Genomic DNA, 15,247 nt, shown 5'->3' with positions numbered 1-15,247 from the left:
ACCACACAGGGTAGTGACAGTTTTTATCAAAGGCAGGGGAACAGCTGTCTGCACCCAGGAATCAGGACAAACCCAGCCTGGTGGCAATGACATTTTCCAAAGCAAGGAGCCCATGTTCCTAACAGGAGACTCAGAAAAAGCCTGAAAAATGATGGGGTGAAATAACAAATCCCATTTGAATTAGGAGACAACCCAGAGCTGTTTCCCAGAGGGAAAATTAAACCCGGTTTTAGAGGATGGAGCAAATGTTGCCTCAGCTTTACCACTGAGGCAACATTTGCTCCATCCTGTAAAATTGTAAGAAGTCCCTTCTGACAAAGGTCACTGGCACCTTTATTTGCTATTTCTGGCCTGTGCTGTGGCACCTCCTTCCCCCAGCCCAAAACAACCCGCTGATACAGCAATCCCACGCTGCTGCAGTCAAAGGGTTTAATAAATACAGTTAAAAATAAAATTAAAAAAATAAAAAAGCTCAGCAACTGCAGAATGAAGACTGTGGAGTGCTTTGAAGTGCCAGGAGCTTGAGTTTACCATCTCACAGAAGAGCAGAGCACTGCTAAGCCTTAACCACAGTGCAGAAATCCTCTGGGGCACTTGACATTTGTTCCATCCTTTCCAATCCTTCCCTCCCAGCACCACTCAGGGCCAACCACAGGGTCTTGGCAGGCCCAGGTTTGAAGCAGGAATTCAGAGATAGCAAGCAGAGCTTTAGAAGAAGAGATGTGGGAGGGGGTGGAAGAGGGAGAGGAACAGGCAGCAATTCTGGGCTCTGGCTGCTTGGAGCAAAGCTGGCTTTCTATCTGCTTTGGGATGTGGGGTGGGTGTGCAGCAGGATGTGATGGCTCTGAGTGCCTCTCCAAGCTGCTACATGTCTAGAAGAACATGGAGATGTTCCAGGAGGGATGGAGCCATCCAGCCACAGGAACGAAGAGCATCTCCTGAAGGATAAGGACAGCAAGGGGTGTTGTGCTGCAAACCCAAGGATGCTGCCAGCTGCACCGATCTCCCACTTCTCAGTCTCAAAATCAATGGAATCATCTTTTACTGAAGGCACCTGGGTCTCTTGGAGAAGGATCAGGAAAGTGGGCCATCAAGGGCATTGTTGAAGCCTGGAGGGCTCCTCTGGGATGGCAATGGGGAAGGATCTTGGAGCTTTTCCAGCTCTCCTCCTCCCAAAGCCCACCTTTCTCCTTGGCCAGTGTTAATGGATGCAGCCACGTGAGCCAAGTGCTCACCTGGGAGCTGGACACTCAAGTATTGTCCCCTCACAGCAGTTGATAAACTCATTTTGGAAAAAACAAAAAATCGCATAACATACATCCCAATTCATACTCCATCCTTCCACAGTGACCTTCCACTCACCAGTGGGAAGAAATTCCTTGTTTTTAAATAATTTTCACTCAAAAAAGTTTATATGAAGTAAAAAGAAAGTAATTAAAAATAAAACTTCCTACTACCAGGCAAAAATATCTGTTCATCAACACAAACCTTCAAAGCAGTCAGGGAAAAAATAAAATATCTGCTTTGAGTCTTTCTTGTGTTTGTAAGTGGTACTGGGACAAACTGGGAGCAGGAATATTAGGAATATTAAGGAACTATCAAACTCCTGGAACAAAGCACAGCTCTGGAAATACCCCTCTCTAAATTCTAACTGGTCTTGGCCACTCAGCTCAACATTTGCCAGCAAGGAATGAGTTTCTGACAGTCAGCACCCTCCTTCCCTAAAGATTAATGCCAGAGGAAGGGGAGAAGGAAGAGATTCCTCCTGGTGTGTTCTTGGGATGGTTTGTCAAGGGTGGTGAAAACTCTGCCGTGCAACCAAGTCCAATGGGAATTTCTGCTCTGTCTGCACGTGGAGTATCCCAGGAGAAGTCACATTTAAGCAGCTCTGGCTGTGTTTTACTGGAATAAACCAGGCTCTAGGATGAACTACAGCCTTCTCGCAAATGAAGACAACGAAGAGATCCAGGTTCCCTTGTTTGGAGAAGCCCACCCTTCACCATCCCTCAGTGAAATGATCAGCAGCATCTGCCAGAGACAGACAGGAGTCACTGGATGAGCCCTCCAGCACAGCCCTTCCCAGAGGGAAAAGCTGCAGTGCCCAGACTCTGGAAGTGCTGGACCATTCCTGCTTGGATCATCCACAGAGCACCCCTGACCCACCTCAGTACCACATCAGCCTGCACTCCGGACACCTTCTGCTCCACTGCCTTCTGGAAGGACATCAGAGTGTTCTCTGGGGCCAGCTGTCAGGAAAACATTAAAAAAATCAATGAGATCAGGAGCATGAGGAAAGTTTACAAAGCAGTGTCAGCAGGGATGCTGGGAGGAGGGTTTGGAGATATTAGGCACCCAAAATATTATTACTCCACATCAATCTGTGCCCAAAAACTCCTGTCTCTTCCATGCCACAGAGAACCACACATTCTGTAAGATACATTTTACTCCCACTTCTGCTCATTCCATAAAGTCATCTATTAGTCTAAAAATCAGAGTTTCTCTAATAACAAATGTCCTAGTTAGTTTTACCAACAATTTAAAAAATAGCCTTAAGCCTAGGAAATGTACCCCTGTGGCTATCAGGGAGAAGGGCTCAGATTTTATTTGAAATTCCTCCCTGTTGAATAGAGCAGATGGTAACAGAATTAGGGTTTGTTTAAAATAAAAATGGTGCGAAGACAGATACTTTGCTGTTCCACAAAATCAGCACAGTGTAGCTGCTCCCAAAACACCCATGAAACAACAACAGGCAGACCAGAAAAAAAAATATTGACAAGTACAGAAAGAAAACCTGGCAGGTTTCCTGCATTGAATTACATAAAGTTATTTTTGAAACTAAATTACTTTTTTCCCCATTTTTTTGAGGTTCAGAGCACCTGTAACACCCTGTTTTTCCACCAGGACACAATGAGCATTCACAATCCATGATTTACTGCAAAGGGAAATAATTAACAGCAAAGGCCCAATTGCACCATACAATCAAGATATAATAACAAAATAATGAAAATAAGCATAAAAACTGGCTTAAGCACTTAAGAGTGGCTGTAAGAGACATTTGTTCTCTGATCACTCCACAGGCTCAGGTCAGCAAAGCTTTGGAGTAAAATAAAATAATCAGAGCAAATGTCAGCGCCAACCTTCACCCAGCCCTGGTATCTCAGCACGGGATTCCTCTGGCTCCAGCCACACACCAGCACAAGTTCATTTCTGTGTTTGCCCAACAAAGGCAGCACAGAGCCACATTATCTCCCCAAAGCAGCTCCCAGTCAAAGCCAGACTTGTTTGGGCCCGGACAGAGGCACAGCCCCAGAGCCCAGCTGGGTCACCCAAGGTCGATTTCAGAGCTCTCACACATCCCCAGAGCCCTGCACACATCCCCAGAGCCCTGCACACATCCCCAGAGCTCTCCACACATTCCCAGAGCCCTGCACACATCCCCAGAGCTCTCCACACATCCCCAGAGCCCTGCACACATTCCCAGAGCCCTGCACACATCCCCAGAGCTCTCCACACATTCCCAGAGCCCTGCACACATCCCCAGAGCTCTCCACACATTCCCAGAGCCCTGCACACATTCCCAGAGCTCTCACACATTCCCAGAGCTCTCACACATCCCCAGAGATCTCCACACATTCCCAGAGCCCTGCATATATTCCCAGAGCCCTGCACACATTCCCAGAGCTCTCCACACATCCCCAGAGCCCTGCACACATTCCCAGAGCCCTGCACACATTCCCAGAGATCTCCACACATCCCCAGAGCTCTCACACATTCCCAGAGCCCTGCACACATCCCCAGAGCTCTCACACATTCCCAGAGCCCTGCACACATTCCCAGAGCTGTCAGCAGAGAGCAGCAGCCACAAGGAGCTGGAGAGTCCCAGCCACACTGGCTCACATCACCTTGGGCTGCTGTCACCAGCTCGGGTGTCCCTTCCCAAGGATCCAGGTTTCTGCAGGGTAACCCTGCAAGGATCCCAGAAAAAGCTCTCCTCCAAAGCAGGCTGGGAGAGCAGGGGTTGTGCAGCCTGGGGAAGAGAAGATTCTGGGGAAATTCAGCCTAAAGGGGCTCTGAGGAGGCCTCACTGCAGCCTGGCAGTACTTAAAGGAGGGATGGAAAAAAGGAGAGCACATTTCACACAGACAGGACACAGGGAATGGCTCCCACTGCCAAAGGGCAGGGTTAGATGGGATTTTGGGAAGGAATTGTTCCCTGTGAGGGTGGGCAGGCCCTGGCACAGCTGTGGCTGCCCCTGGATCCCTGGCAGTGCCCAAGGCCAGGCTGGAACAAGGCTTGGAGCAGCCTGGGACAGCAGAAAGTGTCCCTGCCTATTCCAAATGAGATGAGCTTTCAGATCCCTTCCATCCCAAAGCATCCTGTGTTTCTGGGATCAGAACCCTTCAGGCAAAGACAGAAATAATTGCTTTTCCCAGTGAGTCCATCCCAACCTCCCTCAGCAGCTGCTGAGCCTCTGCACGAGGCACTGACACCATGACATAACTCAGCAAACATCAACCAGAATGCCAGGAAAGCAAATTTAACCTTTTCCACCAAGGTCAGAGGCTGCCTATCCCCAGAGATGGCACCACTGTGGAGGCAGGATTGCTCTGTACCAGGGGTTTATAAACCCTGAGATGTGAGGGGTTTTGTGAGAAAGGAAAATCTGAGATACAGGAATTCCCATCCTTCCAGCCTGCCTGTTCCTCCAAGAAGGAGGGAGCTGAAGCCCCAAATTAAGCATGTTTAAGGCAAGGATGCATCCTGTTACAGGAATTAATTGCTGAGATTTAATTGTATTTTCTTAAAAAGGCTTTACAGCTAAACTCCCATAAGTAAAAAAAATGCACAACCTTTCTGCTTGTATTTCTCTCTGTATCTCTCCAGCTTTTTTAAAGGCATACCTGCTTGGTACGATATATTCAGCTATGCTATGTCTAAAACCTAAATCCAGGTTTATAACAAGGGAGGCAACCAGTTCCCTAAGGGAAAGAAACCCTGGGGCACAAAGCAATGATTTCCAAACCTCCTCTCTTTTATAAACCACGCCCAGGTACTGAGAGCCAGACAGAGCCAGCTCAGGATTTCCAGCAGCTCTTCCTCCTCTCTGTGCTTGGTTTGAGAGACTCAGCCCCTGCAAAAATCAGGCTACTATTCATTTCTTCCTGCTGCAGAGACACAGCAAGTGATTTCTAGAAAATTACAGCAAATGAACTCATTTTGGTTATTTTTGTGCTTAGAAATCCATTGCAAATGCATTCAGACAGAGACAGGAGCTTTGGGGACCTTCCTTAAAGAAGATTATGAAACTGTGTTAGAGCAGCACAGCTTGGCTGCAGTTGGACAGCACCACATTTCCGTTTTTCCCTTAATTAAAAGGGTTTAAAAAAGAAACTCATGGCATCATTTGGTGGGGAGGTTAATGAAGAAGCCTGGACAGAAGAATCAAATTTTATTCCAAACTAATTGCAGCCACTGCAAACCCTTGTCTGGTCTAGGGGAAAGTGTCCCTGCCCATGGCAAGGGGTTGGAACAAGGTGGTTTTGAAGGTCCCTTTCAGCACAAACCATCCTGGGATGCATTTAGTGATTATGCACTAAAGGATCTGATATTTTATTTCATCAATAAGATTTAAGGGTGTTTTCTCGTCCTTTTGGAAATATGGACATCATTTCAATTTTTTTTTTTTTTTTTTTTTTTCCTCTTTATCTCTCCTTCCCAGTATGAATCTCCTTGTGAGCAATGAACTGGACCAAAAAACCCCACAAGGATTAAAGTGATACCTAAGAAATGAAATCTTAGAAATGAAATCTTATCTAAGCATTTTCTTTTGTGTAGAACACTGCCCTTTGGGAGATCCCTGTGTGGGGGTAAGTGTGGGATCTGCCAGGCCATTATTGGATTTCAGCATTAGTGTCCCATCATGCCAGGTGAGTAACACACCAAGGCAGTAAGTGTTCTCTTTAAAACAGAAAATAAAATAATGTCTTTAATACCCATATTTTAGAGAACATCCATAACTAACCCTGCCCATGGCAGGGGCTCAGAACTCAATGGTCTTCAAGGTCGCTTCCCACCCAAACCACTCTGGGATTTTGTGACCCAAATTTTCAGTAAATTCCTCAACTAGACTGAAAGGAAGTGAAAAAACATGAAACAAACCAGAAAAAACCAAACCAAAACAAAACAAACCATCAACCCTACAATGGACAAGAGGATAAACTCATAAGCAAGAGCCATTAGGGATTTAATAAGTAGATGCAGGAGATGAGACCTCATTACTGTACTGTCCACACAAGAAAGCTGAAGCTTGATTTAATGAGAGAGGACCTGACCTGACACAGATTTATTTCCCAGACAAGCACTTCTCCTGCTCTGGCAGAAGATGTTCATTGTCAGGGTTTGCTGCTATCAATCAGGCCAGCAGGTTAACTGCTGTTATTTTTACTATGTAAAGAAGCTGTGCAGCAAAGCCAGTACTTCTTGATTTCCCCTGCACAAGCAGCACAAACCAAAGCTCTTCAGAAGCCTGCAGAAAAAAAGAGCCACCCCAAGGAGATGGTGGCAGGTCCCCACTCACCATGGGAGCCCCTCGGTGCCCCAGGATGGCTGGCCTGGGTGCCAGGGCTGCCTTGTCCATGATGCAGGGCGAGGAGATGGCCAGGGGCACGAGGTAAAGTGCAACTACGACGGCCAGGTACGCAGTGAACATCAGCATCTGCGAGGCTGGGGAGGAGAGAGACACAGAGAGATGGTGAAAATGCTGGCCCTGACCCCCTCACAGCACAGCAGCAAAGGCAAGGCTCCTCTGTCCTCCTCCACTGATCTGCTGTCAGTGTTTAGGAAAAAAAAAATAAAAATTCAAGTCCTGAAAGAGGTTTTCACTTCATTTCGTACTGGGGAAACAATAAATGAAGTGAATTGCTTCAACCTCCAGAAATGGAGCTCAAAATGTTGTTGGCGTTTCCACGCTTTGGGTGGGACAGCACCAAATTCTGCCCTGCCTGACAAGGGAAATAATTCACCAGTCACACACAGCTAAAAATAAGCCATGGCACCACCTCAGTGCATTGAAAGTTTATGTTGGTGGTTCACCAGCACCACCCACTTCAGCCAGGGCAAAGCCACTTCAGCTGCTCCTGCCTCGAGATTTGCACCAGAGAAATGCAATAATGCTTTACTGAGCAGGCTGGAGATGTTTAAATAAATCCCTGGGCTGTGACAGAGCTGCAGTGCTTGGGGCCAGAGAAGTTCTGCCTCCCATGCCACCCAAATTCCATTTATCAGTGACTTCCCAGCAAGCCCAGGCTCCCTGGGAATCCTTTGAACACCTGAGATATCTGGAGCCACTTGAAACCACAGATGTTACAGCAAAAGACTTGATTTTTAAAAATTTTTTAAAAGTTATTATTTATTTTGCAAACTCATGAAGGCTTTGGAACTCAAGGGATAGCCTCCAAAAATAAAAAGAAAAAGGGGAAAACAAAGAAAAAAAACTCCCAAACCATTTAAAACAAATATTTGCAATGAATGCAAGATAGAGAGTGTGGTGGTTTTTTTATTTTTAGGCCCAGCTCAGCTCCTGGCCACAGCTGATCTGGTTTCACTCATAAATAGGCTCCTTTTTCCTTCCAGCATCCAACAGGCTCATTCACACATGTTCCCACAAGGCAGAAAGGAACTCCAGGAACTCTGCCAGGGATTTCTGCCTCCATCACTCAGGGAGCACTCCAGGAACTCAGTGACACCTCATGCTGTGTCCTGCACCTTAAAGATGTCACCAGCACCCAAACCTGCAGGCAAACAGAATGGGATCCTGACCAGGCTCTGAACATTCAGTTTAACCAGAGCAAAAAAAAACCCATAAAAATTTGCTCAGAGAAAAAAAAAAAAAGCTGAAATGCCACACAGAAAGGGCAAGAATAGGCTTGCACCAAAACCTGCAGCTGTTTCCAAAATATTAAAATCCTGTTTTCCATTAAAAGGTTCTCACAGATATTTGGTTTTTTTTTTCTTTTATTTCTAAACCACCATGTCTGTACTAAAAAGGCTGTAAACTCAGGTAAGATAAATTCCGTGATTCAAATGAGTCTGAAATAATCTTAAGATCAAGAGATGGCACTGTTTTTTCTTAAAAACAAACAAAACCATCCAGGAACAGAAAGAGAGAAGGAAAACAGCTTCCTGGCTTATTGAAATAATAATAAAACAAAAAGACAAGGAAAAGGAAAAAAGAGAAACGGGGTGGGAGGAAGAGAAACAAGGGGAGGAAAAGAGAAACAAGAGAGAGAAAAAGAGAAACAAGGGGGGGGGAAGGGACAAAGGGGAGGAAAAAGAGAAGGGAAAAAAAGGGGGGGGAAGAGAAACAAGGGGGAAAGAAGAGAAACAAGGGGAAAAGAAGAGAAATAAGGGGGGAAAAGAGAAACAAGGAGGGGGAAGAGAAACAAGGGGGGAAAAAGAGAAACAAAGGGAGAAAAAGAGAAAGGGTGAAAAAGAGAAACAAGGGGGAAAGAAGAGAAACAAGGGGGAAATAGAAACAAGGGGAAGAAAAAGAGAAACAAAGGGGGAAAAAGAGAAACAAGGGGGGAAATAGAGAAACAAGGAGGGAAAGTAAGAAACAAGGAGGGGAAAAGGAACAAGAGGGAAAAGAGAAACAAGGGGAAAAAAAAGAGAAACAAGGGGGGAAAAGGAGAAACAAGGGGAGAAATAAAAAGAAACAAGGAGGGAAAATAGAAAAAAAGGAGGAAAAGAAGAAACAAGGGGAAAAAGAGAAACAAGGGGCAGAAAAGGAAAAACAAGGGGGAGAGAAAGAGAAACAAGGGGGGAAGACAAACAAGGTGGGGAAAGAGAAACAAGGGGGAAAAAGAGAAGCAAAGGGAGAAAAAGAGAAACAAGGGGGGAGAAAGAAACAAGGTGGGGGAAAGAGAGAAACAAGGTGGGGGAAAGAGAAACAAGGGGAGAAAAAGAGAAACAAGGGGGTGGAAAGGAAAAACAAGGGAAAAAACAAAAGAAACAAGGGTGGGGGGGAAAGAGAAACAAGGAGGGACAAAAGAGATAAAAGGGGAGAAAAAAGAGAGAAACAAGAGGAGCAGCCAGTGCCCACCGTGCAGGGACCAGCAGGTACTCACTGGCTTTCTCTGTCCGTGCAAACTGCCCTGCCACCAACCACGACAGCGCTGTCACAGCTGCCAGGGCTCCTATATGCAAGAAAGGGGCTGTGGCCTGCAGGGAACAAGAACAGGAGAGGAAAATGGGATTAAAAACACACCAGCACCTTGAAAATGTGTTGGTTTTGCAGGTTCTGTTTTGGCCATTGCTTTCTTCTAAATACTCACGTTGCCTCTGGCTTTTAGGCTGCACTAAGAGAAGGGAGGAAAGCTCTAACTCCCTTTTAGGGGAATTTCTCCCTCAATAACACCGATATTTGGGAAAAGGGCTGCTGGAGGGAGTCCAGAGGAGGCCACAGAGCTCCTGCAAGGGCTGGAGTCCCTCTGCTCTGGGACCAGGCTGGGGAGTTCACCTGGAAAAGGCTCCAGGGATAACTTATTGTGGCCTTTTAGGACTTAAAGGGTAAGAAAACGTGGACAGACTTTATTAGGGTCAGCTACAGGGAATGGTTTTAAACTGGAATAGTCTAGGTTGAGACTAAAAAATTCAGGATGATGGTGGGCAGGCCCTGGCACAGGTGCCCAGAGCAGCTGTGGCTGCCCCTGGATCCCTGGAAATATCCAAGGCCAGGCTGGACAGAGCTTGGAGCACCCTGGGACAGTGGAAAGTGTCCCTGCCATGGCAGGGGTGGCACTGGATGGAATTTGGGATCCCTTCCCACCCAAAGTCTTCTGGAATTCTCTGAACACACTGGCCTGTATCAGCAGGGTGCAGCAGCACCATGACACAAAGCTGGGGATGGATCATCTGAGTCGTGATTCTGCTCTCCAATTCCCTGCCTAAATCTTAAAAATACCCCAATAGAATGAAGCACTTCTGAGAAATGTTAGTCACTTGTGTGAATGCCATTTCCACCCCCTGCATTTGCATAGATTTGCATACTCCCAAATACACGTCAGTGGTCACCTCTTAAGCAAAATGGGGAAAATATCTTTGGACTTCTTTTTTTCAGGAAGAGGGAAAAAGGAACAGAGAGCAGATCTGTAAGAAATTAAATTTGTAGGTATTTTCTTTTCATACTTCTCTAGCCCTGCAAGACACCACAAGTCTTCCTTAAAACAATTTTCTCATTGCCAAGATTTCAATCTGGGCTGTGACAACCATCGAGACAGAGTTTTATCATACAGAAATACATAAATCCTATGGAATTCAGCTGCACTGGCCCCTTTCCTCCCCTAGGGAAGCATCCATGCAAACAACTTACCTGCAGTGAAATAAAAACCATGTCCCACTCATCATCCCAAAGCTGTGCTATCGATGACATGGTCACCACAGTAGTTATCAAGGTTGTCACCAGGCCAATCTGCAAGAAACCAGGGGGTATTTACAGGCTGGGGACTGTGGTTGTTATAAAAATTAGGTTGGGATATTTATTATAGGTTGGGAAATGGAGAGAGAAAAGCTTTGCATGTAATAAAAGGTCTGAAAAAAGCGATTCACGGGGAAGGAGGTTGGGCTCATGTGCTGTCATGTTAGAGCAGATCCTGGGGCTGGGAAGGGACAGTGGTGGCACTGAGGGGACAGACCTGAGCCCCCAGGACCTCTCTCTCTCATGGAAGCACTCAGAGGTCTGAGCAGAGCAGTCAAAAAGAAGATGTGACCTCCGCGGTGAAGGTAAAGAGTTCAAACCATGGAAAAGTGCCACGGAAATTACTCCAGCTGCAAAGACTGGAAATCTGCCTGTCTAAAAATAATTGCCCACTCTCTGCCTGAGTCTGGTATTCAGCCTCTGCTCTGCCAGAGGCAAAGGATGCTGCTGCAAGTGCAAAATCTGCAGGGGAGATTTGGCAGAAGACTGATCCCCAGAAATGAATGGATCACTTCAGGGGCACAGGGCTCCTCCAGGACCATTTCAGGTTTAATATCCAGACCAGCAAATCAAATCCCACATTGCCAACATTTACAGAATCCCTTTGGTGCATGTAAACAGGATTCCTCTTTCTAGAGCCCTATTTCCCCTTGGTGTGGCCACCCTGTGTCAGGACACAAATCTCCACTCCTCCCATCAGCTCCAATTTATTGCTGCTTCTCCTCCCCTCACACTCATCTCCCACTTGGCTCACACCCCTCTGCACAGAATTACAGGAGAAAATTGGAAGGAGTTGGGTGCTTTGCCCATACCAGCCTTTCCCACACACTTTAATCTATATTTGAAGTTAATTCAGTATAGTTCTGAGAAAAATATCAACTTATTCCAGCCTTGTATCTCAGCCTCCTTAGGAAGCTGGGGGAGGTGTGGGGAGGGGAAGAGACAGAGCCACACATCTGAGCTGTGATGAGAAGGGGGATTCTTGGAAGAAGGGGAGGAAGGGTGGGAGTCCAGAGGGTAGAACTGATTATCCCTCTTCTGGACTTACTCATCTAAGCCCACCAGCTTATCTGAAAATACCATTTTTCCTGATGAAGAAACATATGTCAGACTCAAGAATTAATAACTTCTTTTGCAGCACCAGTCAGACAGTCCCTGCCCCCTCTCTCATTGCATCCTCTTCCCCTGGGGAAGCACAATTTCTATCATCCCTAAGAAAAAGAAAAAAAGGGGAAAAAAAAAGGAAAAGGAAAAAAGGAAATGGAAAAAAGGAAAAGGAAAAAAAAAGAAACAGAAAAAAGGAAAGGAAAAAAGGAAAGGAAAAAAAGGAAACGGAAAAAAAAAGGAAAAGAAACAAGGAAACTGAAAAAAGGAAAAGAAAAAAGGAAAAGAAAAAAGGAAAAGAAAAAAGGAAACTGAAAAAAGGAAAAGAAAAAAAAAGGAAAGGAAAAAAAGGAAAGAGAAAAAAGGAAAAAAAAGGAAAAGAAAAAGGGAAAAAGGAAAAAGGAAAAGGAAAAAAGGAAACAGAAAAAAGGAAAGCAAAAAAAGGAAAAGAAAAAAAAGGAAAAGGAAAAAAGAAAACTGTAAAAAGGAAAGGAAAAAAGGAAAGGAAACAAAGGAAAAGGAAAAAAAAGGAAAAGGAATAAAGGGAAAAGAAAAAAAGGGAACAGAAAAAAAGGAAAAGGGAAATAGGAAAAGGGAAAAAAGGAAAAGGAAAAAAAGGAAAAGGAAAAAAGGAAAAGGGAAAAAAGGAAAAGGGAAAGAAAAAAGAGGAAAAGAAAAAGGCAGGGTGGGGAAGTGTCTGCTGTCCCTGTCTGGGAGGTTCAGGCTCTGATCCTACATCACGTGCAGAATTTCAGGAGGAGCTGGGCATTGGCAGATTCAGGACTGCTCCCTTCATTCCCAGTCAGCAATCTGCCAGCTGCAATGGGATCCTGCCAGCCCATTTTCTATCCCTGCACACCTTTCCCTCCCTTTCTGTGCTCCCAATATCTTTCCTTGTGTTTCACAGCACTGTTTCTCAAACTGCTCCACACACAAATCCCCTTGGGCCCAGCAAACCTCGCCCTGCACACCCTCAGCTGCAACTCCTGCATCTCCTTCTCCCCAGGCTCTCCCAGCTGGGGCCTCCAAGCACGCTCTGAGCAGCTTCAGCTCTGCTCAGCACCTCTCCAGGCTGGGCTCAGCACACGAAGGAGCCCCAGAGAGGTTCCTGGAGCCCCTGAGCTGGGACTGAATCAGGCTGCTCTAAGCACTGATGTCCCTCCATCTCCACATGTGGCCTCTCCATCAGCAAGGGCCAAAAGCATTTCACCAAATTCTCTGCCCCCAGGCTCTGATGGCCTCTCCTGAGCAGTTTGCACCCATGCCCCACAGACATTTCATGCTCTTCCCAAGGACACAGTGACAGCAGTGCCACCCCCTGCTTGCTCCTCGGGCTCCAGCATTCCCTGCTCCCCTTGGAGCTGAGATTTACCTTGTGCAGCCAGTGCAGGTTCATCTGCTGCCCCACAGCTATGTGACACAGGGCCAGGATCTGGGAGGGACAAACAGACAGTCAGACAGAGGCACATCAACTGAAGGGTTGGAGCATGCAGGGACAGTGCCACCTGGATGGACACCTCCCTGAAGGTCACAGCACCCTGGGACAAAGGGAAACTACTGCCAGCTGTGCCCAGAAGTGGAAACTGGGCCATACCATGGGAAACAAAACTGCATTCTTCCTCTGAGGGTATCTGTCTTTTACTTTTGAGCATCTGAGCTCAAAGACCATCAGTTTCTCACTTTTGATTTTATGCAACTCGAGGCTAAGAGAAAGAGAGAGAAATCACTCCTCAGCTTGTAGATGGCCTGAGGAACTCGTGGCCTTTTTAAAGCCAACACACAAAGCTCTAAGAAATGGGATTTCATTGTACTCACCAGTAACATTGTGATGTAGGTGAAGCCAGCAGCGGTTGTTACAAGGATTGGAATGGACCAGTCACTCCAATATCCCATCCGGTTATACAAAAACCTGGGGGAGAAGTGGGAAGGGCAGATTAAGAAGGGGTTCAACACCAGGACAGCTCCACTGGGGTTAGACAAGACTTTAGAAAACTTTAGATCTTTCTCTAGAAAAGAGATGGCAGCAGCAAAAAGCACAAGTGACAGCCCAGTGCTTTAATCCCTTAGGGAAATTAATGGATAGAGAGAGGCAGAGAAACCCCAGAACCCTTCTTGCAGCTTCTGACAGTTCAAACTTGACCTGGATTAAAATTTCGCCTCTGGATTTTTAGGAAAAAAAGCCCAAAACAACATTCCTAAATTGGCTTGGATCAGGGTTGACATTATCGCCGTGCAAACCCTTTGGCACAGCAAGGACAGGATGGTTCTGCGGTGGAATCAGCTCAATCAATGAACTGGCTGGGTTTTTTTTTTTTTCTTTTTTTTGTCTCTTAGTGCCTTTTCAAATTTTTTTAAAATTTTTTTTTATTTTTTGGTTACAACAGACAGAAATGCTGCATTATATAAGTGCAGGTCAAAGATTCAATCTCTTGCCCAGCACTCAAACCCAGCATCCCTCATCAGCCAGAACCTCAGGTCTGTTTGCACAAACCCTGGGGTGATTTTTGGGGCTGTCCTGTGCAGAGCCAGGAGCTGGACTCCATGATATAATTCAGGATATTCTCTGATTCTCATTCTGTCCAGGAGCAAAGCTCCCCTGTGGGACCTGGAGAGCAAATCCTTGGGCTCAACAGGCATGGCTCAGGTCCAGGCCCTGCTCAGGGAGCCAAAGAGCACAAACCCAGGGATCTGCAGGGATCCAGACGTGCTGTTAGGAAAAAAGAGGGAAGAAAGGAAGGAGGGCTCCTCTGAAGTCTTTGCTGATGCCACCACCCAGAGCTTCCTCAGCTCTCAGGCCATTTAAGCTTTTGCTCTGATGTCCCTTCAGTGCCCCTCTGAGAGCACCAGGCCTTCACTTGATGTGCAAATGATTGTTTTAAACTGCTGGGTCCATGAGAGCTAAGGAGCAGAGGAGCTTTCTCCAGAACCAAGGAAGAAAAGCTTTGCTACACAGACTTGCATTTATGGTCCTGCTGCAGGGGGAACACAGGCAGGGTCACAAATCAGAGCATCTCCCTCAGCCTGCCTGAGCTAGAGTGAAAATTTCTGGTGCAGTACAAACCCCAGACAGTGCAGAGCTGAATTGTAATACTGTAATGAAATCAAGTGTAGACACCAAAAAGGAAAATGCCAATAGCAATAAATTAAAAAAAAAAATTACTGAAGAGGCACAGAGCACTTTCACTTACAAGGACCTCAGTGTTAAAAGCCTGAAGCAATACATGCTGGCCCACAGTTTTGCCTTTTCCTCCTAAAACCCATTTCAATCCCAGAACAGCCCTTGGGTCCTCAAAAGTTGAAAAGACCCAGCTGCTGCCCAAGCTGTCTGACACACAGGTAAAAAGATGAAAAACCTCCTCAAGGGTGGCAGAGGGAAAAGGCCCTCAGAGGTTTGGGTTGAAAAATCTCCTCCTAGAGGGAGGTGCAGAGCTGGAGCAAGTCCCAAAGAGGGGGGAAATCTTCCTCCAGTCCCTCTCCACCTGGTGGGACAGGCTGAAGGTGACAGGAGCCAGGAGAGCTGCAGGGATGAGGTCTGGAGGGCAGGAAGGAGCTCAGCAGTTCCTCACACCAATATCACAGCAACTCCACGCCAATATCACAGCAACTCCTTCTCCCAGCTCCTCTGCAAGACCCTGGCTTGGTGTGCCATGCCTCAAAGAACCCTTCCCA

The 15,247-nt window shown here is 46.3% G+C and overlaps 1 protein-coding gene across 3 annotated transcripts in view; it reads right to left on the bottom strand.

The window, feature by feature from the left end:
• GDPD5 (glycerophosphodiester phosphodiesterase domain containing 5) overlaps positions 1-15,247 on the bottom strand; it is a 59,771-nt gene that overhangs the window by 10,882 nt on the left and 33,642 nt on the right. For all 3 annotated transcript variants that reach the window (XM_054270433.1, XM_054270432.1, XM_054270434.1), the window contains exons 4-9: positions 13,394-13,487; positions 12,951-13,010; positions 10,370-10,468; positions 9,126-9,219; positions 6,578-6,723; positions 2,164-2,246 (exon numbers count right to left, since the gene is read on the bottom strand). In XM_054270433.1, the coding sequence (XP_054126408.1) occupies positions 2,164-2,246; positions 6,578-6,723; positions 9,126-9,219; positions 10,370-10,468; positions 12,951-13,010; positions 13,394-13,487 (576 nt within the window). The remainder of the gene's footprint in view (positions 1-2,163; positions 2,247-6,577; positions 6,724-9,125; positions 9,220-10,369; positions 10,469-12,950; positions 13,011-13,393; positions 13,488-15,247) is intronic.

This window comes from Melozone crissalis, unplaced genomic scaffold, assembly GCF_028551555.1.
Source record: "Melozone crissalis strain CALT ecotype California unplaced genomic scaffold, PUWL_Pcris_2 ptg000009l_1, whole genome shotgun sequence".
NCBI classification, from domain to species: Eukaryota; Metazoa; Chordata; class Aves; order Passeriformes; family Passerellidae; genus Melozone; species Melozone crissalis.
This window is presented reverse-complemented; position numbering and strand designations above follow the sequence as displayed.